We start from the raw sequence: 23,481 nt of genomic DNA, 5'->3' as shown, positions 1-23,481 counted from the left end.
GGGAGGGAGGGATAGGCGGATGACAAGTACAGAGAAGTGGAAAAGGACGGGGGTGTTGATGTCTTTTACCAGCTGTGTGAATCTGAACTTGCTTTCTTTCCTGGATCAATAATATTATATACACATCTTGTTCAGTTTTATGATTATTATAAATACAAATACATGCCCATACAGTTGAACCCACAGCATTCAATCAATAAATGAAAACCATCAGTATAATGTTCGTGACTTTTAAAAGGAAGTAGACACTGATGTTTTAAGATGAGCCCTACCAGGCGGGCATGGTGGTGCATGTCTGTAATCCCAGCACACGGGAGGCTGAGGCAGGAGGATGGCTGTGTCGCTGTGAGTTCAGTTCGAGACCAGCCTGGGCTGCATAGTGAGTTCCAGGTCAGTCTCAACTACATAGTGAGACCCTGTCTCAGAAAACCAAAAATAACAACAACAAAAAAATGATGAGCCCTACCACAGCCAGAAACCCACAAGAGCAAGGCCACAGGAAGGGGACGCTCTCACTGCCCTTTTCCACAGCTGGTTGACCTTGAGCAGCAGTTTGCTCTGACGCCCCACGTACCCCTCCAAACCCTGCCAGGAAACGGAAACCCCACAAATGAAGGGGAGAGAGGTGAGCGAGAGCCCAAAGAGGCAGCGAAGGTGAGAAATGACTCGTCTTCTGAGCTCGTTCCGGGCCCGCTCCTCCCCCATGCCTGGAGGAAAAGAGGGAGGCACTTCACAAACAGGCGGAAAGGAAAGAAAATTCTAATGGTGGATAAATATTTTATCACAGAGACTTAATGCAGCAGTGTGCAGCTCACCCAAGCCATCTATCTGGAGATATACAACTTTAAAAAGCTCGGGCTCTCGGAGAACATTTTATTAATGACCTGTCTAGTTAAAAGGAGGAGGGAGTTTAGGTTAAAAAATGCATTAATACCAGTCGGGTACTGGGGTGGAAGCAAGGGTCGAGGGAAGGAAGCAAGATAAATTTTTAACATGCCCTAAAAAAATCCACACTTAGAAAAGGAACAAATTTATTACTAATTATGCAATTATTTCATTTGGTGGTGTGGGGGAAGAAAAATACTTAAAAGCCTATTTTAAATATCTCTAATAAAGAATTTAAGAACCGTGCTTCGTTGATCCTCCGAGGGGCACCACATGGGTGGATTTGAAGCCTGGGAACCAGAAGCCTCCCTTGAAGCTCAGGACCCCAGGCCTCCCGCCTGGCTGACTGGGAAACGTCAGGCCTGGGCACTGGGTGCGGGGAGACGTCCGGTCTGCCCAGGGCCTGGCCCAGCAGAGGGGTCACTCCTGCCTGCACTGACCTCTGACATCACTGGGGCCCTGGGGGTCGGACAAGGAGTCCCCGTAAGGGAGCCCCGGCGACAGGTGGGTGTGACGGGCTCTCGGCGGGTTGTAAAGACGATGCTGGTGACAGTGACGTGACCACCAGGCTGAGGCGGTCTCGCACTGTCTCCCGCAATGCCCACACCTGCCTGCTGGGTGGGCGTGTGGGTGGCTGTGCACATTCTCCGGGTCACAGCCACAAAGGGCAGGGCTGGGGCTCCCGCAGGAACTATGGCTCCAGGCTCTGGACTGCCAGACTCGGCCTGATCCAGCTCTGAGCCAAATCTCAGCCCCTCACTGTTTATAGGGGGAAACTGAGGGCAGGAGAGGCAGGCAGGCTGACCGCCCAAGCCGCACAGTGAGCCCGCAGGAGAACGGGACAAGAGCCCTTGGGTCCCTCCCCGGCTCTGGCCTTCCAGCAGCGTGCCGGGGCAGGCCGATCCTCTACATCTGGCTCTGGTACAACCACACTTACTCCTGGTGCCCGTCCTTCCTGGCAGAGCCCACAAGGAGCCCACTCCAAGCGGAGCAGCCATTTCCCGCCGCTGGGGGGCTCTCTCCTCACACGGCCCTCGCCCTCTCTCGTGCCCTCGACCCCAACCCGAGGAGATTCTGAAGATTTAAAAAGGCCCACAAGACGATCCATTTCCCGTCGTCCCATTATCTTGGAATAATTTAGCTATCCGTAGAAATGTGGAAATACTTTGTGATACGGAGAAATTTTCATTACAGCTGAAATGGATGAAACTTGGATAACGGATGGAGCGAGTCCCTAAACTCCATGAAATACAATGAAACTAAAGGGGGGGAAAAGGAAGGAGGGAGGGAGGGAGGAGGAAAGACCCTTGGCCAGGAGTGGAAGCGCACGCCTGTAATCCCAGTACTCTGGGAAGCTGAGGCAGGAGGGTCACAAGTTCAAGCCCAGCCTGGGCAACTTAGCCCACTTAGTGAGACCCCGTCTCAAAATTAAGAAAGGGCTGAGGATGTAGCTCAGTGTGAAGGCCCTGGGTTCTATTCCTGGTATTTCAAGGTAGGCGGGAGAACCACTGAGCCAAATCCCCAGCCCATATTCCTGGTATTTCAAAAACCAAAAAGACTCCAGAGCAAGGCTCCACTGGGCCTCTCCACCCCGGGGAGAATGGACAAGGGGTCCTCACTGGGGACCGTCACACTCAGGCCTCACCAGGCACCGTCCCAGCCCTGGTGGCATCTACCCCTGGGGCTCCAGGAGAGCAGGACCCAGGCTGACCCTGAAGCCAGGCTTTTTCCTCTAGCAAACATGTAACAATTGGGCCCTGGGATGAGTCCACACAGGCACTGAGTGGACATGGGCTCCTTCCTGGGAGAATCTGCTTGTACGTCTGTAACATGGGGACAATTGCAGCTCAAGGGGGTCCGGTGAAACGAGGCCCTGCCCGGACAGCTCCGGGCTACCGCGAAGCTCCACACTGTTACTATGACTCGTTCATCTAGTCAGTGACCACCCCTGGGGGGCCGGTTCAGACCCAAGGACAGCCACGACTGCCCAGGAAGAAGCAGCCAGCGTGACACCTAGGCCCCCACCCCCACGATCAGGGAACTGCGTCCCGGCCCATCTGCCAGGTCCCTGGCCGCAGGGGTTTCTACCCTCCCAACCAATGGAGCCTGCCTCGGCCCAGAGAGGGACACAATGAGAGCCAGAGCCTGGGGGGCCACGGGCGGCTCTGAGGCCAGCTGGGGTGAGCAGGGGCAGAGGCAGCTGTCTGCCCTGGCTCCCCAAGCACAGCCCCTGCATCTCAGCAGCAGATTAAGGGGGCAAGAAGCCAATTCCGTGTACGCCCTGGGCAGGGCTGCAGCAGTGTGAGATGAGCTCAGCCATTGCTCCTCACCTCTGGCTCTGCAGGAGGAAGCACAGGCCACAAGGGGACCCACCCCACCCCGAAGTCCCTGGTCTCCCCAGGCCTCCAAACTCACTGGCCCACAAACCAAGTGGGACACGTGCCTTCCCTAGAAAGCCCTCTAAGGAGAGACGCTGTGGTCAGCCACCTCTCCTCCCCTGCCCTCACCCTGCCAGGGATTTGAGGCAGAGGTGGACTCTGAGTCAACCTGAGCAGCCAGTCCTGCCCAGCTGGTCCTTCCCGTGAGCCACCTGCTGAGAGCCAGGCTGCTGGGCTGCAGGGCAGGTGCACAGGGAGACAGGAAGAGGAGCTCTGAGAGGGCGGGCGGATGTCAGTCCCCTCCTGCCACTTTCTGCCTTCCCCCTCGCCCAGGGCTCGGGACCGCAGTCTCACCTGGCAGCAGGAAGGTGGTCCTGGTGGCGATGTTGATCTCCTGCAGGTGCTCCAGGGTCTCAGTGTGGAAGAGGCGGATAGAGGAGCCAGAGGAGAAGGCCATCCACACGCCGCTGCCCGCCTTCACCATGTGTGTCACGCTCACCGCCTCGTCTTGGTGGGCCTCAAAGCTTTGCTGAGAAGGGAGGCAGGGTTGGGGCCGGGCCAGTGCCAGCAGCTTCTCCAGGCCTCACCGCCCAGCAGCACCTGCCCAGCCTGAGCAGTCAGGCCCGGAAGGGGCTTCACCATGGCTGAGGCGAATTCTAACGGGGCGAGAGACCCGGGCCAACACTGTGGATGTGGCCGGCCCCGGGCTGGGGACATGGTGGCCCCCGCAAGGGCAGGGAGAGAGGTGGGCCCCTTCCCCTGTCCTCAGCTCACAGCTGGGAAGGACGGAACAGTCAGTTAAAGAAGCCAGGGTTGCGTACAGAACTTGAAGTGACCTCAGCAACCCGCAGAGACACTGAGGAAGGGAGGCGGGAAGTGGGAGGCAAACCCTTCTCCTCTGCAGTGGGGCCAGTAGATAATGTCCAAGCAGCTGGAGAGGAGGCAGCAGAGGAAACAGAGTCACGGCCGGATTACAGACAGAGCCGGCAAGGAGTCTCCTCGAGGAGGCTGGGTCAGGATGAGGACGGGAAGGGCCTCCCAGGGTGAATCACTGCAGGGCGTTTGATTTTTTTCTTCCTTACAGGAATAGGTTTAATTCTGATCTTAAACAAACACCCCTACTTCCCTCTTTTAAAAAGAAGATGCAAATGGCCAGGCTTCCCACCCCTGCAGAAGAAAGCTGAAGCTCCTTCACTAAGTGTTTGAGGCCCCGGCTCGGCCCCAAGTCCAGCCTCTTCTCACAAGCTCCCCATGCTCTGGGCCCGGCCACACCTCTGCCCTCCGGATGCCCAGTCCACAACACACTTCAGCTGGTCCCTTCGACGCCCGAAGACACCGCCTCAGGGTGCCACCCGCCATCCCTGACCCATGAAACCAGCCCATCCGCTCACAGCCGGCCTTGTCCTTCAGACGGCGTCTCCTGGTGTTGGCCGGGGACACCTGCACCACGTCCCGCACTCCAGGCTCAAGGCAGAGCCTCTGGCCATCAGCACCCTGCACGGCACAAGCCCCAGGCACGGGGACAGGAGTGACCCAGCCTCCTCGGGCCGTCCTGCCTCCACTTCAAGTCATATTTACAGACACCCTTGTGAGGGGCACAGGGAAGTGTGGACGCTGTAGTCGCAGGTGAGCAGGGAAAGTGTCCAGTCACAGGGGGAGGACGGGCAGCGGGGAACGGCTCCAGGGGCTGCCTGGAGAGTCCTCCAACCTAGTTTCCTGGTTTTTCCACATTCTCTATAAAGAATATGTGCTGGGTAGAAGCTGGAAACCACGAGAAGATGCTGTACAGAAAATGCCGAGATCAGACCCGCTAAGAAACCTCATTTCCTCAATAGCGCCACAGGCCCGTGCCTTGGTTTCCCCACTCATATGTGAAAGTTGTCCTGAGGAGCCCTGGTTAGGACAGCTTGCTACGGCCCCAGTGTCCATGGGTCTCTTGAGCACCTACTATGGGCTGGCATGGGCTTATGGGCTAGAAATACAGAGGGGGATGAGAAAACCTTGGGGCCCAAATACTCCCTGCAGGACACGATTAAAACAAACAGAAATCCCTCCAAGCAGTGATAACCACCATACAGAGAAACACTGCAAGCCATGAAAAATGGGCAGGCAGGGAAGGTATTTCTGATGCGAAGGACACAGCCCTGGGATGATCGGATGAAGGGAGAAAGCCCTGCAGGCAGAGGACACAGTGAGTGCAAAGGCCCTGAGGCAGGGATGCAAATCAGAGAAGTTCGAGGTGGGATTACAGTGGTAAGACTGAGGTGGGCGAGGTGGACAGAGGCCCTGTCCCACCAGGTTGCCTGCAATCTGTAGTAAACAGTTTAGATTCTATTTTGGTGCTGCAGGGAGCAGAGCTGGTGATTGGGTTTACTTTCAAAGACGTGCGGCATGACAACCATGTGGCTAGGTTCCGGTCTGGGGACAACCAGAGGGCCACCTTCCTCTCCTGCACCCCAGGCTGGTCAGAGGCAGGTCCACTGCACAGAAGAGAAGTCACAAGGACCAGGTCCCCATCAGGCTGGACCAGCTCAAAGGGCAGGGATCGGCTCTCACACCAAGGGATCCTTCAGGGAAACCACAGGGGGCCTGCTGTTTCCCCAGCCTACAGGAGGGCCCAGGAGGGGCAAGAGAGCTCCAGACCTTGCTGGGAGGCAGCTGAGGCAGCATCAGCCCCAGGCCGGGAGTCAGCATACAGTTGGATGCCCCGCATGTTTGTCCACACACTTTTCTAAAGAGCAGCGTCCCACCTTGCACGCAAACACACCAACACGCACGCACACACGCACACACACACACACACACACACACACACACACACACACACACACACACACACACACACACACACACCAAAAAGGCATCTGTGTGCACCCAGCTCCTGCCTGGTTCCTGCGGAGAGGTCAGAAGCATTTCCTGCCTCAGAAAAAGCCCAGTGCACTGGAGCCAGAAAGGAGACCACAGAAAGCCTCACCTGAATTTGCAGCCAGCCAGCCGCACACTGCAGCTGTCAGAATCTAATTAAAAGAGAAGTCGGCAGCGGAAACCCAGGCTCATTTCTCCAGAGACGTAACGAGTCTGTCTCCAGACCCGCGGGGCTCTGCAGAGGCCTGTGCCAACCTGCCGGCCCACAGGGGCAAGGCGGGTGGGGAGACAGAGGCAGTCAGGAGGGTCGGCAGGGCAGCTCCAGCCCCAGCCCTCAGGCCTCAGTCACCGTGGGACCTGGGCCAGCTGAGCCTCCCCACCGGCCCGAAGCCAGGAGCAGAGCTGGAAGCCCCGGCTGTGCCTCTGGGTCCACAGGATGGGCCAGAATCGTGGGTCCCGATGCCCAGCGGCTCGGGTGAGAGCAGGTGTCTGAAGGGCCTGGTCCGCACTGCTCCTGAACGCACTGTCGAGAAGCGATGCGACTCGTTTTGCTTTCTGGGCGGGACTGCTGTGTACTGGGAGCACAGACCCCACGTTTCCCACCCGTTGCCTCTGGACCTGGCTTCCCGAGGCTGCCTGACCCTCCAACGACCTCTACTGGCCTCACCCTTGAAGAATGCCACCTGCCCACCTGCCACCAGCTCAGGCTCCTCTGGGGCTGGAAAGCCCAGTGCGTCCTGCCCTCCTGGCCCCTGGCATCCAGGCACAGCTTCTGACCTCACCCCACCCCAGGGACTGCCTGCTAGAATTCTGTAACAGCCCAGCTGGACAGGCAAGGACCCTCCAGGGATATCCAGGCTGCCACCGTGTTGGTAAATCAAGCTGTGCTAGAACCTAGTCACTCCCACACTGACAAGAACCCACTAGCTGGGACACAGCACTGTGACCGCAGGCCGTGGTCCTTGTTTAAGCATGGAGAGGTCTCCGAGCAGACCCCGCCCCTTCTGGCGCACCAAGACTGTGAAAGAGCACGTGAGCAGCACAGGCTGGTGCTGCCAGGGCCAGCGTTTGCACAGATGAAAAGAGTGGAGGCGGGTGACAGAGGGAAGGTGCGCGTCTGGGTTTCACAGTCGGATTATGGATGATTATAAACTCCACAATGGCCACGCTCTGTCCCCCAGAAGAAGAGGGTGGGCTGGTGAAGGCAACAGGGCCCCAGCGGCAGGAGCAAACTCAGGTCTTCATTTTAGTCCCCACACGGGGGAACACCGTCCCAGACACCCCAGAGAAATCGCAGATCAGGGCTTAGAGAGCAGCATCAGAACTTCCCGGAATGCCAAAGAGCAAAGCAAAGAATGATGGGAAATGTCCAAAGGGGCCAGGAGCCAGGGTCCTGATGCCCAATGGCCAAATCCTAGACAAACTGAGCTGTCAGAAAGAGTAACGGTGCTCCTGGGGTCTACAGCCGCTGAGTTTTAAAAGGAATCCAGGGCTCTGCAGGAATATGAAGGGGAACAGGTGTGGACTAGGGATGGGGAAACCTCCACTAGTGACACCTACAAATGCAGGAGGGCCGGCAGAAATTTACAACCACTAAAGGGTCCCGGGTGGAGAGTGGAACCCCCGGAGGAGGTCCGCCGGGAGACAGGACTGCTACACGGGCCCAGGAGCACCAGCAGGTGACACTGATCGCACAGGGAACGCAGCAGCAGTTTGCATGGGGGACCCCGCAGACCCCACCGTCCCCAGGCGATGGGCGGTGACGCCCCCCAACACACCCCACCGCACTGGGCCACGGGAAACAGCAGGGCAGTTCCAGGTTGGAGATCTTTCGGAATACCTGGCTAGGGCTTCTCAGAAGAAGTCTATATTACAAAGAAACTGAAGGCGAGATTATTCCGGGAGAAAGGAGACTAAAGAGACAGAACCACAAACAGTGTGTTACCCGGGCCGGATGGGGACTGAGTAGCTATGAGAGGTACTCCGAGGACAGCTGGGGACATGGGCCTTTGCACAGAATGCAGCGCGCTGGTGTCATATCCTGGGCGTAAAATGCCGTCTCGGTGACTCGGGAGCTGTGATAGGATTTGTGAAGTTGTGGGCAAAAGGCAAAGGCATTTAAAGAAAAAAAATTTAAGAGCTGGCAGCCAGAAGGTGGGCCCTGTGACTCTGCGGTCTCCTCTGTAATCGGGGACAGAAAGAGAAGCTGCCTCGTGGGGCCGTGAGGAACCACCCAAGCGGAGCACGCAGCAGGCTGGCTGCTCAGGTGGGCAGGAGGTGCGGGGCCCCCACCCACTTGGCTGCAGGCGCCCGCCTGACGCAGCCCAACCCCCACCCTGCAACATTTATGTGCCTGCAGGGACACTCACAGCCGGGCTCTGAGCCAGGGCTGAGTGTAGAGGCTCCGGCCCATGCCGTGCCCCAGTCACCACCCACGACTGCTCCAGTACACCTGGTCATGGGCTCAGAGCACCCGCTGGGCACCGGCCAATGCCTCACCAACACCACCTCCCTCTGACCCCCACAGCCACCCTCTTCCAAAGGGGGTAACCCCGAAGCTTCGAGGAATAACCAGGGTCACTCAGCCAGCAAGAGGACAGGCCCCACTCCAAGCTGCAGCCCTGGGCCAGCAAAATCAGCCTAAGAGCCCTTCCATCCCAGTCTAGCTCACTCCTACCAACACGGCGCAGCTGAGGAACCGAAAATGAGAAACTAACATTCCCAAAGCAGCGCCGGAAGGAAATGGGGAAAGCCAGATTCCAACCCTGGGTGACGACCTCGTCCCGGCCGGCCCAGGCCTGTCCAGCCGGATATGCAGAAGTGAAAACCAGGATGGCCGGTCACCCTCATGGGACACCAGCATCCACGCTCTGCCTCTAGGACACAGATGGATGCCTTGCCGCTCCTGCCTTGCCCGACCTGGTCACGGCCAAGGGTTCATGAGCCAGAAGCAGGCGTCCCCTCTTCAGGGAGGCTTAGCATGGGGCATCCAGTCCCACCTCTGACGGGCAGGCCTGGGGCTCAGTGTGTGCGTCTGCGAAGTAGGCAGGAGGTCACTCTGGTCTAACAGGTGACCACAGCTGCCGGACTCTCCCACCTCGGGGCCACTGTGGGCGCCCAGAAGGGAGGAAGGGACACACCTCTTGCCGACCCCAAGACAGACGCCCAGTCCCCAGCCTTCCTTTAACAGTAGATCTTGTGTGAAGTTTGGTATCTTTGGCGCCTTTTTACAGAAAAACAGTTAACCATTTTTGCCAACATCTCAAAAGAGCCTATAAACCACCTGTGCCCAAAACGCTAACACGAGGGCTCGCCCACGGTAAGCACACATGAAAGTGAGGACAGACACTAGGGGGCCCTCTCGGGTCACCTCAGTGACCACCCCGGCGAGGCGTCCAGAAGGCCACTGCAGAGGAGGCCACGCTGCCCCGGCCGTGTGACAGTTTTACCTTCACAGCCAGAGCTGAACTGAGACTCCCCAGGGCCTCTCTCCTCGGAAGGGACAGGGAACGACAGGCATCTCCCGGCACGGGCTATTGCTATTCTCCTATGAGTCCTATTTAATTGCTTTTGTTTCCTTCAATTACAAAAGCCAGCCTAGCATTTCCTCTCCGGCGGCATCAACACCTCAGGAGGGAGGGCTGGGCCCACGGCCACCCAGGGGCACCGGGCGCCTTTGCTGTAAGCAGCCTTCCTCGTAGCGGTGCCAGGGCCAAGTCAGTGGGTCCCGCCCACCCCACACCACAGACCTGGGGAGGACCACACAGGAGAGGGGTCCCGTGTGTACCCCGGCTGCGCACCTCATCTCCACTGACCTCAGAGTTCCTGTGGACCCCAAGAGGAAGGCAGGGTCACTGGATGAGGACACAGAGGCCCATGGGTGTAATCTGGGCAGGGAGTGGCAGAGCCGAGCCAGGCCTTCAGGTCTCGCCTGCTGGAGGCCCTCCCATGGCCGGTGCCTGCTTCCTTACCTTACTGCCCGAGACGGACAGTAAAGCCACGGTCTGGAGGCCAGGTTTGCGTCCCAGCTGTGCCTCTTTCCACCTCCGTCTCTTCAGCTTTCGAATGGGACACTAATACCCTGCCACTTGCAAAGCGCTCAGAGCAGCCTCTGGCAGCAGTGACTTCCATCAGCGTTAGCCCAGGGCTGGTAACCAAGGTCTCTGCCCACCCACGAGAGGGGCAGGGCTGCTGCTAGTGGACCCTGCCCACCCCTGGGCCAGGTGGGCAGACAGAGCCAAGGAGGAGCGGGGGGTGCAGGGTGGGCACCTGCCGAGGGGAGACCAACGCAGTCACACAGGGACAGACAAGACAGAAAGCAGCCGACGGAGCGAGGACACGGCCAGTCCACCATGGGAGAGGAGAAGGGTGCATACTGCAAGAGACAGAGACAGAGCTAGACAGAGAGACAGAATACGCGAGCATGTTCGGGAGAGGGACTAGAACCGTTACTGTGAATGCATTTAACGTCTAGACAGGCTAAACCAGGCTCCGAGTTGAACCTCTTGCACGGGAGGATTTAATAAATATCGGCTTATCGCTGGGAAGCCATTTCCCATTCCCTACTGAGGGCAGGCCTGGCCTTTCCCTTCCTCTCCTTCAGTCTCACAGGTGTCCATGGCTGCCAGGCCCTGGGGACACCACGGGCAGGAGAGACGCTCGGGCTCCTGTGTAGGTGGTGCCCTGTAGAGCAGAGCTGGGACCGGAGGAGTCCAGAGGAGACGCAGCAAGTGTTCAGGGAGGAGTCAGGGTCCCTGGCAAAGGGGTCGGGAGTTTCAATGACCAGGAAGATTCTGCCAAATCTGAGGACAGGAGGGAGAGTTCCCTGCAGGGCGGCAGTGGGGGCCCAGGCCCAGGGCACGAGGCACCTGGGAAGAGCCTGCAGGACAGGGGAGCCTGGTGAGAACAGGGACCGAACGCAGGCTGGGACGGCCTTGACCTTGGTCCATGGCAGCCTGGAGGCTGTGAGCAGGGTCAGATGTGACGGGTGCCCGTTGCCCTGTCTGCTTCTGAGCCCCACATGGGGGACGCCACCTGCAGGACCTAGAAGCAGGAGCCTGAGCACCTCGGGGAGGCTCAGAGCCGGCAGAGAGACAAGTCGGCACGGACAGAGGGGTGGTGGGGAGGAGAACGCAGGGGAGAGAGAGAGACACTCGCTGCCGGCACTCACACCACAGAGGGCCACGGAGAACAAGACACTGCCCTGTTCACAGTCACCTGCCATCCACAGGAGGACGGCGAAGGCCACATACCCACGAGATGCAAGGGAGACAGCACACAGAATGTGACACCTGCAGGGGCCTCTGACACAGTGGCCCCCAGAGATTCCGGCCGCACCTCCTGCACCCCTCCTGCATCCTGATGACCATGGTGGGGCAACAATGACCCACTCTGCTTCCCCCCCACACCAGGCACGGCCCTAGGGGCTGTCTACACCCGGCACAGCTCAACTCTGCACGCATTCCACAATTGTGCCCATTTTCACAGGTAGGGAAACTGAGGCAACCCCAGTGGACCCTGCCCCAGCCCAGCTCTCGGCCACTCCACACGGCTGACTTCCCAGGGAAGGGGCCACAGGATCCCAAGCCCATCCCCACCTTCCATTCCCCACGAGCTTCCTGAAAGTTCCTCTGAACATCTGACCTCGATCCTTCCTGCTGCTAGAAAACACTCCCAGTATTGGAAACTGAACCCAGGGCCTCAGCACTGAGCTACATCCACAGCCCTTTTTATTTTGAGACAGTCTTGCCAAGTCTCTCAGCTGCCCGGTGGGTCTGGAACTTGCAATCCTCCTGCCTCAGCCTCACAGAGTCCAAAAGATCCTAAGCATGTGCCGCCATACCCATTTATCCCTCTTTTGAGCTTATTCCGGGAAGTCTCCACAACCTTTCAAGAACCAAAGCCTCACATTCTCCTCGCTAACTTTTAATTTGATGAAGTAACAGGATGACGACAACAAAGACATTTTTTTTAAAAATCAGGACAAAACTGCTGAACATCGGCTGACGCCATGGAATGACGAGACCCCAAACCCCGTGGGCTCCAGCGGCACAAACACCGGGTGCTTCCGCGAGCAGCTCCCGGGCGCCGCCACACGCGGGTGAATCTTTTCCCCTCGCGCCAATTTGCATGCAGTACCCAAGAAGCCTTGCGCCCGGATTTCACTTTTGCAAATTCCCACCTGTTTTGTGTCATAAATAAGATGGGAGAGACAGAAAACTAATACAGCCCAGCAATGCATTATTCATGCCACGTCACACTGTTGTGATAGATTTACAACGGCTAATACATGCAAACTAAGTTTGGGCACCAAATGTGAAAATTAAGGGCGGGGAAGGCGGGAGCACAGGTAAGCGGACAGGGGGAAGAAGGGGCCGAGGGTCCAGGAACCCGGACAAGTTCCCTCTCTGCCGTGTTCAGTGACAAACAGCATTGTGCCGGCACAGAGGCCAGCACGGTGCCCGCGGGAGGTGCCAGCACGGGACGGGGCCCCATCGATGGGGCCAAACGCACCAGCTCGGGGAAGCCCCTTCCGGCTCTGACGCTCGCTGCCCTCTGCCTTAACCCCAACCGCGCACCTCTGTGCCTGCAGCCTGGTCCCCCACCAGGGCTGGAGCAGGACAGTGACAGACAGCCAGGCCGGGACCTGGGCCACACGGTCAGCCCCAGGACATCAGCCTGCAGCTACGGCATGAGCCACGTCCGTTGGGAATTCCTGGAGCTTGACTCCGGGTGTGCGGAGGAGTCCAGGGGTCTACAGGCTTCTCCAGGAGTGAGACTCCATCATGGAAGCACCTCAGGCTGGTACCAGGGTGGGCAACGCAGCTGTCCAACCATGCGTCCCCACCAGCCCCACGGCTGGGAAGATACAGGCTTTGTGGAATCACATGGGTGCCCTCCAGCTTGCCCCGCAGGATCCATCCTGGAAACCAGGCCTCTCGGATGCCCTCCACCGATCCCTGCCCACCTTCTCTGGGTGCGGCCTCCCTGCCCACATCCTGCCCAGCACAGTTCCTCCTGGGACCCTCCTCTAGCTGGGCCCGGGAGCCCCGGGCGTCCCCCAGCCCAGTTTTCCCAGAATGACCATCCTGGGAGGTCGACAACATTTTCAGACAGTGACGATTGCTCGTGTGGCGGTAAGCAAGATGGGGTGGAGGTGGCTGGGCGGCAGCCACACCAGGGAGCCGGCAGTTAACTGAGACCTGAGTGACAGAGGAGCCACCCGAGGTCATCTCACTGGTGCTCCAGGGCCAGGGAGCACAGGGCTGGCAGCAGGCGCACAGGACCATGGCGAGCTCCAGGCCACCAGAGGGGCCGGCAGGCTGCAGACTGCGAGAATAAGGTCTGGGTGTGGCCTGCTTGCAGCCCATCCAGGGGCCTGGTTCCTCTCTGCACAGCACTGCAAGGCTGGCTGCACAGTGCCATCCCGCGCCCTTCCCTGTCCCAAGAGGTGGGGGGCAGAGACCCCCGGCTACTCAGGTCAGGAGTAGCCGTGCCCCGACCACCCCAGCTTGGCAGAGCCACCCTGCACGCGGCCGGCCTCCTGACGACCTGCCCCCACTAAGTTTTTTTAAATTAAGATGCAACGATCATCCCACAGCCGGCTTCCCCCTCTGGCGACCGCTTGAAATGAACTCCAGACGACTGGATTAGACTTTGAAGGTGGCGATCTAGATAGTGAACACGGAGGATGCAGTGTTGACACAGGCCCTGGTGAGCGACATTATTATTTAACAGGCCTCGCTTCTGCCTCCACTGGGATCAAGGAGCTGAACACACAGTTGGTGGGAAGCCAGAGACAGACCCCGGGCGCCGGCTCCACGGAGGGGAAAGACGGGCAAGGTCGGGGCAGCCAGTAGGAACCTAGTGGGCCCGGGGGACAGCTGCCGGCTCAGAGGCCCCTCCCCGGGAAGCTGTCCCACACTCTGTAGCGCACACTGCTCGGCCGTCCCCGGCCTGAGCCTGGCTCAGGTAAAGTGCTTGTGTCCGCCCGGAACCTGCGTCACTTCCCCTGGTCACACAGCAGGGCTCCTGCCCCCCGAGCCGGGGGATCTGATGGTGCTGCCCCCTCCTGCCCTCCTCCAGCCGGGTCTGGCACCCGCCCTCTTCTCCGGCCCTTGCTGGGCTGGGCCTGCCCACCCTCAGGCCTCATCACACTGGGGACAGCTGGCAGTCTGGGTCTCTCTCCGCCCTGGACTCAGCTCCGGAAGGCCCGGTGTCACATCGCATTTCTGTCCCTCGAGCACCTGACACCCAAGACTGCGGAAATCGGAGACCCTCGGTGAACCCATCCACCCGCACCCCCGGCTCGACCACGGAGCACCCACCGCTGCCCTCAACCAGCCAGACGGGGAGCGAAGACAGACAGGTGCACCTGCAGCCAGGAGGACATGCTGGTTTAAGAGGCCAGCTCACAAAACCAGGGGGCTCCCGCGGGGCCATCTGATGTGGACATAAAACTGTGGCCAGCGCAGCCAAACGGAGCCCGGTCCTCCTTCCTGCCGAGGCGCCTGACACAGAGGCCTAACACTCAGGATCCCCACTCTGCCTCATCTGTATTTCCTCACGTGTGAAGTAAAAACAGCGGTGCGCACCTCAGCGGGGGGCTTGAGGATGGAATGAGTTTGCACACATGAAGGGCTTATATCCACGCTAACCTCGCACAACAGGCACCCAACACATGTTGTTACCCCTACTTCCTGGGGGTGGAGGACTCAGGAAAAGCTCCTGGAGTTAACAGAATTTCCAGGTGAACCATGACCTCTTCACACCAGGTCTGAGCCACCACAGCCAACCCCGGCCAGCATGCACTGCGGGCCTCCGGCTGTGGCGCCCTGAAGCTCCGTGAACCCCTGCATCCCCACAGGGGCTGCCCCAAGCCCGGGCTGCTGCTGGGTGCCCTTTCTCGAAGCCAGGTGTTGTGCAGCAATGTTGCCCGCAGCCCCTGTGCACAAAAGATCACAGCGAGAGAGTGTGAGCCACACCGGCCAGTTCTCTCAGCCTGGCTGGCCAAGCAGGGGATGCCAAGGCCAGGGTGGAGACGGCCAGCCCAGGAGCAGGTTGGCCGGTTGTCAGCAGCAGCCAGACGGAGCCATTTCCAGAGCCCGGCACAAAGATGGGGCAGCTTCCTCTGGATTCCAGGCAGCAGGGGCTCAGACCCACTAGATATGCATGTGACCGCCATGTCACTGTGCCGGCAACCGTGGGCACAAGGTGGAAAAGCTCTGGCCCCGCAGCAGGGGTCCCTGGCCACCACTCCTCTGTCCCACCCTCGCCGGCCACCACCCTTCGGAAGCCCCGAGGCGGGCGAGACGGGGAGAGGCCATGCTGATCCTGTCTCCAGAGCAGCCCGTCCAGAACCTAAACCATGGAGGCCTCAGCTGGAGCTTGATTTTCCAAATAAGCCACATCCACGGAGGCAAAGACTTCAGTGAGGAGAGTAACACTGAGGGTAACGAACGTTCCTCCACCTCTCTCTGCAGGCACCGCATGAGACGAGGGGCCTTTCATGCAAACTTCTCCCGGCCCCTGCAACCCTCTGGAGCACTGTGCTCGGCCCATTTTACAGAAGTGACTAAGGCCCAGGAAGGTACATGACTCGCCCGAGGTCACAGAGCATTAGCACCAGCAGAGCTGGGGTCCCCTCTTAGTGGCCCCCTGGAAAACTGCAGCCCCTCCAGGAAGGGGTGGACAGAGATGGGCAAGGCCAGGACAGGGGGTGGGGCTGCTGCCTTGGACGCTGCCCTGATCCTGCCCCTCTGGACAGTGTCCAGTGCTCTACTGCCATCCACACCCATCCTCTCCGTCACACTCTCTGCTGCCCCAGGGACCCAGGTCTCCGGCCTCCAGACCTCCTCCTTAAACAATCCCTCCTCAGAACTGCCTCTCTGCTCCACTCTGCCCCCCAAATTTCTGCAGCTGCCTCCTCCACACACACACCCCAGGTCCTCTGTTGGCCACGCTGAGGTGTCCCTGGTCACAGGGTGCTGAGGCCAGCACCTTCCGCCCTTTCTCTGCCGCTGGCCTCTCCCTGACCACCGCGACTCCCTTCCTGGGGTCAGCCAGAGAGCGCACACAGGCCACGGCGGGGCAGGCTAAGGCATCAGGGATGCTGCATCGGCCTCCTCGCTGCCATGTGGCTCGAGACCCAATAATGCTGGGACCTTGAAGTCCTTCGAAAGCCAGCTCTCCCCAGTCACCCTGCTCGAGGAAGGCTGGGAAGGCCCTTGGTGGGTGTGGGTACAGCACCCAGAGAAACCCGGGCCTGGGGAGGGTGTCTGGGCTACAGCGACTCAGGGACCCCACCCCTTCCGCTTCTCCAGGAGAAAGAGGACTGAGAAATCGGGCGAGGAGACAGCAGTTTCCCGTCCTGCCAGGGTGTCCCTGGCCCCGCCACAGAGCCACCCATCTGGCAGGGCAGCACCAACACCCGAGGTATCCAAGGTTCTTGGCGCAGTGTCCAGTCGTGGGGGAAAGGAATGCAAGCAGCCCTGAAGGGGACAGAGCCCGCCCTGGAGCCACCACCCGCCCAGCCCTCTCCCCCTCCAAGGGGAGCTCAGAGCAGCTCAGAGCAGCTGTGGTCCCCCACTGCCCTTCCAGTGCCAGGAAGAGCCGCCGACCCAGAGTCTCCTCACGCTGGCGCTGGCTGGCCCTGCAGATCCTCATGCCATGGGAAGGTTGATTTCACGCGCTGACGGGGCCACTGGGTCCCCGGATATTTGCCCAAACGTGATTCTAGGATGAGATGAACACCTGAACCTCAGGGCTCAGTACGCAGATGCCCTCCCCAGGGTGCGTGGGTCTCACCGACCGGGGGCAGGCCTGACCAAAACAAGAAAGCGGAGCGAGGACACTGTGCTTCCTCTCCCTGTCCGCCTGTGGGCCAGGACGTCGGATCTTTCCTGCCTTTTGGATCAGATGAATCCTCTCTCCTACACGCACAGTGTGGGCTACCCCCGTCTTCAGCCCCGACTGAAGGACACCCAGCCGCGCAGGACCCCAGCTTGGGAATATGGCTTGGCCTCCATGGGTGCCAATTCCTCACCGTAAATCACCTCTGGGCTACACGCAGCCACACAGGCACCCTGTGGTGGTTCCACTTCCTCGGAGCCCTGACTAGGAGCACAAGAAGCCACAGGACCAGGGAAGGGACATTAACTCCTCCTCCCCCAGGGCCACACCAAGGCTCCAGCTGGCACATGCAGGACTGAAACCAGGAGCCGGTTTCACCCAGCCCCAGAGGCAGAATGTGGCCCTTCACTGAGGCAAGCTCCACGCCGAGGACAGTGACAGACAGAGCCCTGAGCCTCAATCTCCTGACCCATGACCTCCCCCATGGCACCCGCCTCAGTTTCACCATCTGTCAAATGAGTATTGTGTGGTCTGGGACCCAGCCTGATCACCTGTGACCTGACAGTCGCAAATCTGCCTACTGTTCCTGAGTGAAGAGCTGATTTATAGCTGTGAGCCCCTCCAAGGGCAGCATACCCAAGAGCTGCACCCCAAGCCTGGCGGCAGCTCACCCCACATGGGAAACCCAAACAAATCAAGCAACAGCAAACGTCGCCAAAATGTCACTTGTGAACCACACCCGAGGCTCATGCCAGCTGCTCACTGTACAAGGTGGGTGGGCTGAGGGGAGGCGGGCCGTGCTATACGTCACCAGCAGGCACAGCTGCCCGGGAGCCCGCTTTCAGCCCAGAATGGGGCCAGTACCTGAGTCTGCAAGGTGGTAGCATCCAGGACGGTGACCCACGGCCCGCAGGTCGCCCACACAGCATCCTCCAGGCTCAGCAGGGTGCGAATGGGCCCTGGCCCCATGGTCAGACACACGGGTGGGCTCTCCAGGTCCCATGGGACTCCTCCTGGAAAGACAGGGAGGGTGCAGATCAGCAACAGGGGGTGGCGAGCAGCTCAGGGATTTGGGCTCTTGAGTCCTCGGGAACCAAGGCCAGGAGTGGGGCCCCTCTCCCCCATTTGGCCTCTGCCTTGATCAAGTTGCTGGTGGCCGTTCCCATCTCCCCCAGCTCCACCATGCAAGCCCTGCCCTCCCTCCCTCACTCTGTGTCTCTCTGTTCATCACACACATACTCAGTAAGCACCTGTTCCGCTCCAGGCCGCGTGCCGGGTGCTGGGAGGACAGCGCTGACACCTGAGCGAGATGTCCTCCTTTCCAGTGATGCCGCCACCCCACAGCCAGTCAGGCCCAGTGTGCCGTCCTGAAGACTGAGGGGCCTGGCCCAGCCTGGCTCCTACCAAGGCCTCACCCCACCCCCAGGGACACGTGGTGCACCTGAGAACCACTTCCCTGGCACCAAGCAGTTGCACGGAGCTGGCTTTTTCTCTACAGCAGCTCCCCTACCCGGGGTGTGGAGGGGGAGCCAAACCAGACTCCCCACCTCACCACCCCGGCCACACCCTCTCCCCATCTTCCCAGCTGACAGGCAAGGTGGCACTCCTGCCCCATTCTAAATTGGTAGGCGCCCAGCTCAGCTAAAAAGTTGGGGAACCGGCACCCCAAATACACAGATGCTCCTTGAAGATACAAGCACAAGCATACAGGAAGCAGGTCCCCTTCAGACTGAGGCCTCGGACCAGGCCCACCACCGCTCTGATTTCGAAAGAGATCTGTGGCTGGGACCACATTGAGGAGCGGTGGTGACCAGAAGACGCCAGGCCCCACAGGGACACAGACCGCACCAGGACGCCAGAGCGACGAAGCGCAAGGCCTTGTGCTCCCCCCAGCAGCCTGAGGTGAGCAGCACTCGTGGCCAAGGCTGGAGCTCCAGCTGCCGCTGCTAAAATGGAGGCAGGAGCGCCCCCTCCAAGCCTCCAGGGATATTGGAACACCAGCCCCCAAACTGGGAAGTCCACCCTGTGGGCACTGCCCACACTGGACAGAGCATGGCAGGGCTGCCTGGGGTAAGAGCTGGGGGTCAAGACCCCTGAGGGTCACAGGTCCGCCAGCCACCCCCTCACTCACAAGTCAGGACAGACAGGACAGAATGAGAAGCTGGGCTGCATCTAACACCCACACAGCAACATCAGGAGACACGGGACAGGAGTCGCCAGTCAGCCCTGGGGGGCGGGGGCGGCAAGAGGCTCCCCCTGCAGGACCCTGTCTCCTGTCACCACCAGGAGGGGACAGAGCTTTGTTTTCTAAGGTTCTTGCCTGCCCTCAGGCCACAGGGCTAATGGTCTAAGGCAGCTCTGCCCACCTGTGGGCTCCATCCTTCCTCTCCACCATCCTTACCTCCATCCCTGAGTGAGCAGCCGCCTGTCCAAACCCGCAGCCCACCCCTGCCTGACAGCCCATCCGCCCGGATCCGGCTGGCACCTGCTCACACAGCCAGCCAAGGAAGACTAAGGCCCGTCTGCCTCACAAAGGCACCTTCAGGAGGCTGAGGTCCCTCTTCCCCACCCACAGGGGACAAAGTCTCCCCTGGGGGTCTGGGTCCAGCCAGTGCCCAGAGGCAGGACACAGAGTGAAGGTCACAGAAGCTGGGAGGGACAACGGTATGATGGCAGCACCCAGGGTCCTGGCTCTGGTGCAGGGCATCGTGGGAGGGAGCACATCAAACCCTCACAGCCACGCCTTGAGGGGGGGTTGTCTGCATCCCCATTTCACAGGTGAGGAAACTGAGGCTGGGGGGGTGCAGAGCCACAGGCACAAATCTCCCACGGTGGGACTCAGCAGCAGACAGCCCATTCCTCACCTACCTCCTTAGGTCACTGGCTCCTGAGGGTGGACCTTGAAACCACCCAGGCACACCCTGCACCCCACCTGAGGCCGGGCCCACTCCTGTGCCAGCTCAGAGGTGGGGACCATGTAGGGAGGCGTCACGTGGCTCGATTCCCACACTGACTGACACAGAGCCCCAGGTCCCCACACTGTGTGCAGTGCCTGGCACCTCATGGGCCCTCAACACGCACTGGCTAAGGCCTGAGTGAGTGAATAAAGACAAGCTGAGACAAGCCACTCTGCCCTTGGCCTGGGTCTCCCCCGTCAGCTGTAGGTGGGACTGTGGCGCTCCGTGGCCTGGTCATCTCAGGGTCCTCACAGGTCGAGTGGCAGCTGCTGTCCGGCAGGGCCTCCGGGCTGAAGCTGAGTCGAGCGGCTTACCCTTCCCCAGTGAGCTACAGTGAGGGCCAGGCAAGCTGGTGTCATCTGGTCTCAGCCTCAGCCAAACCCAGGTGGGATGGGAAACCTAACCCCACCAACACTGCACACAGATCGTCCAACTCCTGCTCCAAGATCGAGACCTGAGGCCTGTGTCGTTCCCAATCCCAGATGTTCCTGGCCACCAGGAGGTACCCGAGATGGGTTCCGAGGGGCACAGTACGGAACTCGGGGGTCTGTGAGGACCTCTGAGGTCTCTGTCAATCTGGAGGGGACAAGGCTGGTGACAGCCTCACAGCTGGTCATGGGTGAGGCCCCAGCTCCACACCCAGCCACGCACAGCCGAGACGGGACAGGGAAGAGTCCCACTCCTGCTTCCTGACGCAGCCACCTCTAGCGGACACTGCAGGTTGCAGCCACTAAAGCAAGGCCACAGCCCAAGGGAGCACCAGACAGTGCTGCGGGGGTGGCCACAGGCTCACGCGTCTGCCAGCCAGAGGGGCCTGTGTCCAGCCATGGGCACAAACCAAGGTCCTCACGACCAGTTCTGCCTGTGTCGGCCCCTGCCTGGTGCCGCTTCCCTCTGCTCCCATCCCGCAGCACAGCTCTGTCCCAGGTCCCCAGCACCCACACCAGGCTTTGCGTACACCCTCTCTGTTTCCCTACCAATCCCCCAACTCATCCTTGCTGGTCACTGCTCAGCTCCACAATCGACCTCCTTGGAGAGGCCCTCGCCACCCAGCCCACCCTGTGCCGGGGCAGTCAGGCTCCCATGGGACACCCCAATCCTTCCCTGGGAATCTCCAGAACAAGGTAGAACCTTATGCTCCCTGCTTGACTGATTTTGTCCCCTCCCCTAAATTCCCAGAGAGCAGGAGGCATAAGTCATTTTGCTGGTATCCATGGCACACAGTAGATGCTCAGTAAATGTCTGGTGGCAACTGTTTGCAGGCAGGAAAGACAGTGGGACATCTCAGCCTGCCCTCCAGCTGTGGCTCCCGCTCTGCTGGGACACCAAGACCCCCCCTGTCTGGAGAGGGCTGTGGCCTGGGAAGCAGGACACTTGGGTGCAGGTCTCAGCTCAGTCATGGGGCTCTGGGCGGACATTTCCCGGTGGGAACATGAGGGTGTGAGGGTCCGACCGTCTACAGAGGCTCTGTGGATCTGACAGACTCCAGATTCCAACACCAGGCTAAAAGCCAGGGCCTAGAAGGAAGACCCTATTACGGATTGAACTGTGTCCAAAATCTATCACATTGAAGCCCTAAGCCCCAGTGCCACAGAATTTAACATTATTTGGAAGTAGCGTCCTTGCAGATACATCAGTCCAGACGAGGTCTTACTGGGGTAGGGTGGGCCCCCGGCCCAATATGATCGGCATCTTTATAAAAGGGGAGAGTTGGGCACAAAGACCAGTGCTCAGGGACAATGCCAAAGGAGGTCTGCAGCTTGCTGCCCCAGCTAAGAGCAACCAGAGGCTGGAGAGCCTTGGACAGATGCTTTCCTGGGCCTCAGAGGGAGAGCGGCCAGAGACACCTAGATCTTGGGCTTCTGCCTCAGAGCCATGAGACAACGGATCTATTGTTTAAACCACTGCTGTGGCATTTGGCCACGGCAGCTGCACCATCTCCCCACCCAGCAGCCCAAACCAGGGAGTCAGGGCCTGCAGCAGTGTGGGTGGTTCCCTCAGAGGCCCTCGCCTAAGCCTCCCCTCCTCCCTGCCTGCATTTACATTTACACGCATGCTCTGTCTGACCGTGAGAGGGATTTTTTGTTCCCTCCTTCTTCCCCCTTTAATTAAAAACTATAAATGCCTTATCAAAAGCTAATTAAAAATACCAACACAGTGCCAAGTGGCAAAAGAAAAAATATATAGCTCAGCGCAAATATCCATTTATAACCCTGCACCGGGCTGTGGTAACGCAGCAATCAGGGCCGTGCAGAGGTGGCAAGACGCCTGCTGTGTAGACCGAGGGTTTCTCGAGCCCCTAACAGTGGCCTGGAGGTGGCCACACGTGCCGCTCAGTCCTCGTCACCAAACCGGGGGCTGAGCAAACCGCAGGGCCCAGGGACCACAATGCTCGTGCGGCTGGGCACAAGCTCTGTCCCCTCTGGCCTTAGCGTCCCAGCCCCCAGAGCAGAGGTAACTCTCTGGGGCCAGTGAGACAGGATGACAGTCACGCAGTAAGTGCTGGATGGATCCCGGGGCCCTCAGCACCCAGAACTGCCCCCCAAGCCCCAACCCCATCCTCACCGCTGCTCCGAGGGTAGGCAGCGAGGGTCCCGTCCTGCAGGCCAGCGAGCAGGTGGGAGGGGCTGTGCCGCAGACAGAGCACGGGCTGCAGGCCTGGGGTCTGGCACGATGCCAGGCACGGGGTGCCAGTGTCCACGCTGCCGTAGAGCAGGATGCTGTGGAGAGAGGCCGAGGCCAGCCAGGACTCAGTGGGTGCCCTGCACGCCCCCCACCCAGCTGTGACCAGACCTCTGCTCCTCCCCTCAGGAGCTCAGGCTGTGGAGGATGGGACCCTCCCTGGACCTGTCACGGGGACAGCTCAGGGCTCCAGGCTCGGCACAGTAACGCTGTTGAGAGCTATGCCACACGGACCCAAGTTCAAACCCTTACGTGCCGCCTCCCCGCTGACTACAGTGGAATTCTGAGCCTCAGTTCTCACCAACAAATGGGCTGTGACACCAGGGAGCAAAGCACAGCCCCCACACGGGGACGCGCCTTGAAGGGGCACTGCTAAAGTGACAAGAAGCAAGGGACAAAAGGCCACGGGGCATCGGGTGCCAATGACAGGACACGTCCAGGAACAAACCCACAGGGACAGAAGGCAGACGCATGGCTCTGGACGAGGGCAGGCAGGGGGGCCTGCTAAATGGCTGCAGGGTTTCTTTGGGGAGCAATGAGCGTGTTCTGGAACACAACAGTGGTTCCTGGAGGACCGTGTCACACTTTAGGATGGTCAAATGGCAAATTTTAAGTGATGCGGATCTTATCCCAAAGACGAAAGGTGTTCACCAGAGCCCTCCCATGGCTAGGCACTGGCTGGGCACCCGGATGAGGACCCAGCCCAACTTCATGGCGCTCAGAGCAACTCCAAGTCGGTTCTCCTGGGGCGGGGCGGGGCGGGGTAGGAAACAGGGAATGGGCACGGCCTGCACTTTACACTGGGACCCCCAGGGGCGCAGCACATAGTAGGTGCTCAGGAAATGCACTCTCTCGCTGTCTTC

General features: G+C 59.7%; 1 protein-coding gene across 1 annotated transcript in view; it reads right to left on the bottom strand.

Annotated features, from left to right (window-relative positions):
- Window positions 1–23,481, bottom strand: part of Arhgef10l (Rho guanine nucleotide exchange factor 10 like) — a 91,555-nt gene that overhangs the window by 5,014 nt on the left and 63,060 nt on the right. The window contains 3 exon segments of the mRNA XM_033767958.1: window positions 3,618–3,792; window positions 17,844–17,992; window positions 22,502–22,656. Coding sequence (XP_033623849.1) covers window positions 3,618–3,792; window positions 17,844–17,992; window positions 22,502–22,656 — 479 coding nt within the window.

Source organism: Fukomys damarensis, unplaced genomic scaffold (assembly GCF_012274545.1).
Source record: "Fukomys damarensis isolate Sample0158 unplaced genomic scaffold, DMR_v1.0_HiC HiC_scaffold_23, whole genome shotgun sequence".
NCBI lineage: Eukaryota > Metazoa > Chordata > Mammalia > Rodentia > Bathyergidae > Fukomys > Fukomys damarensis.
Note: the sequence above shows the minus strand (reverse complement) of the source record. Positions and strands in the feature narration are given on the sequence as shown.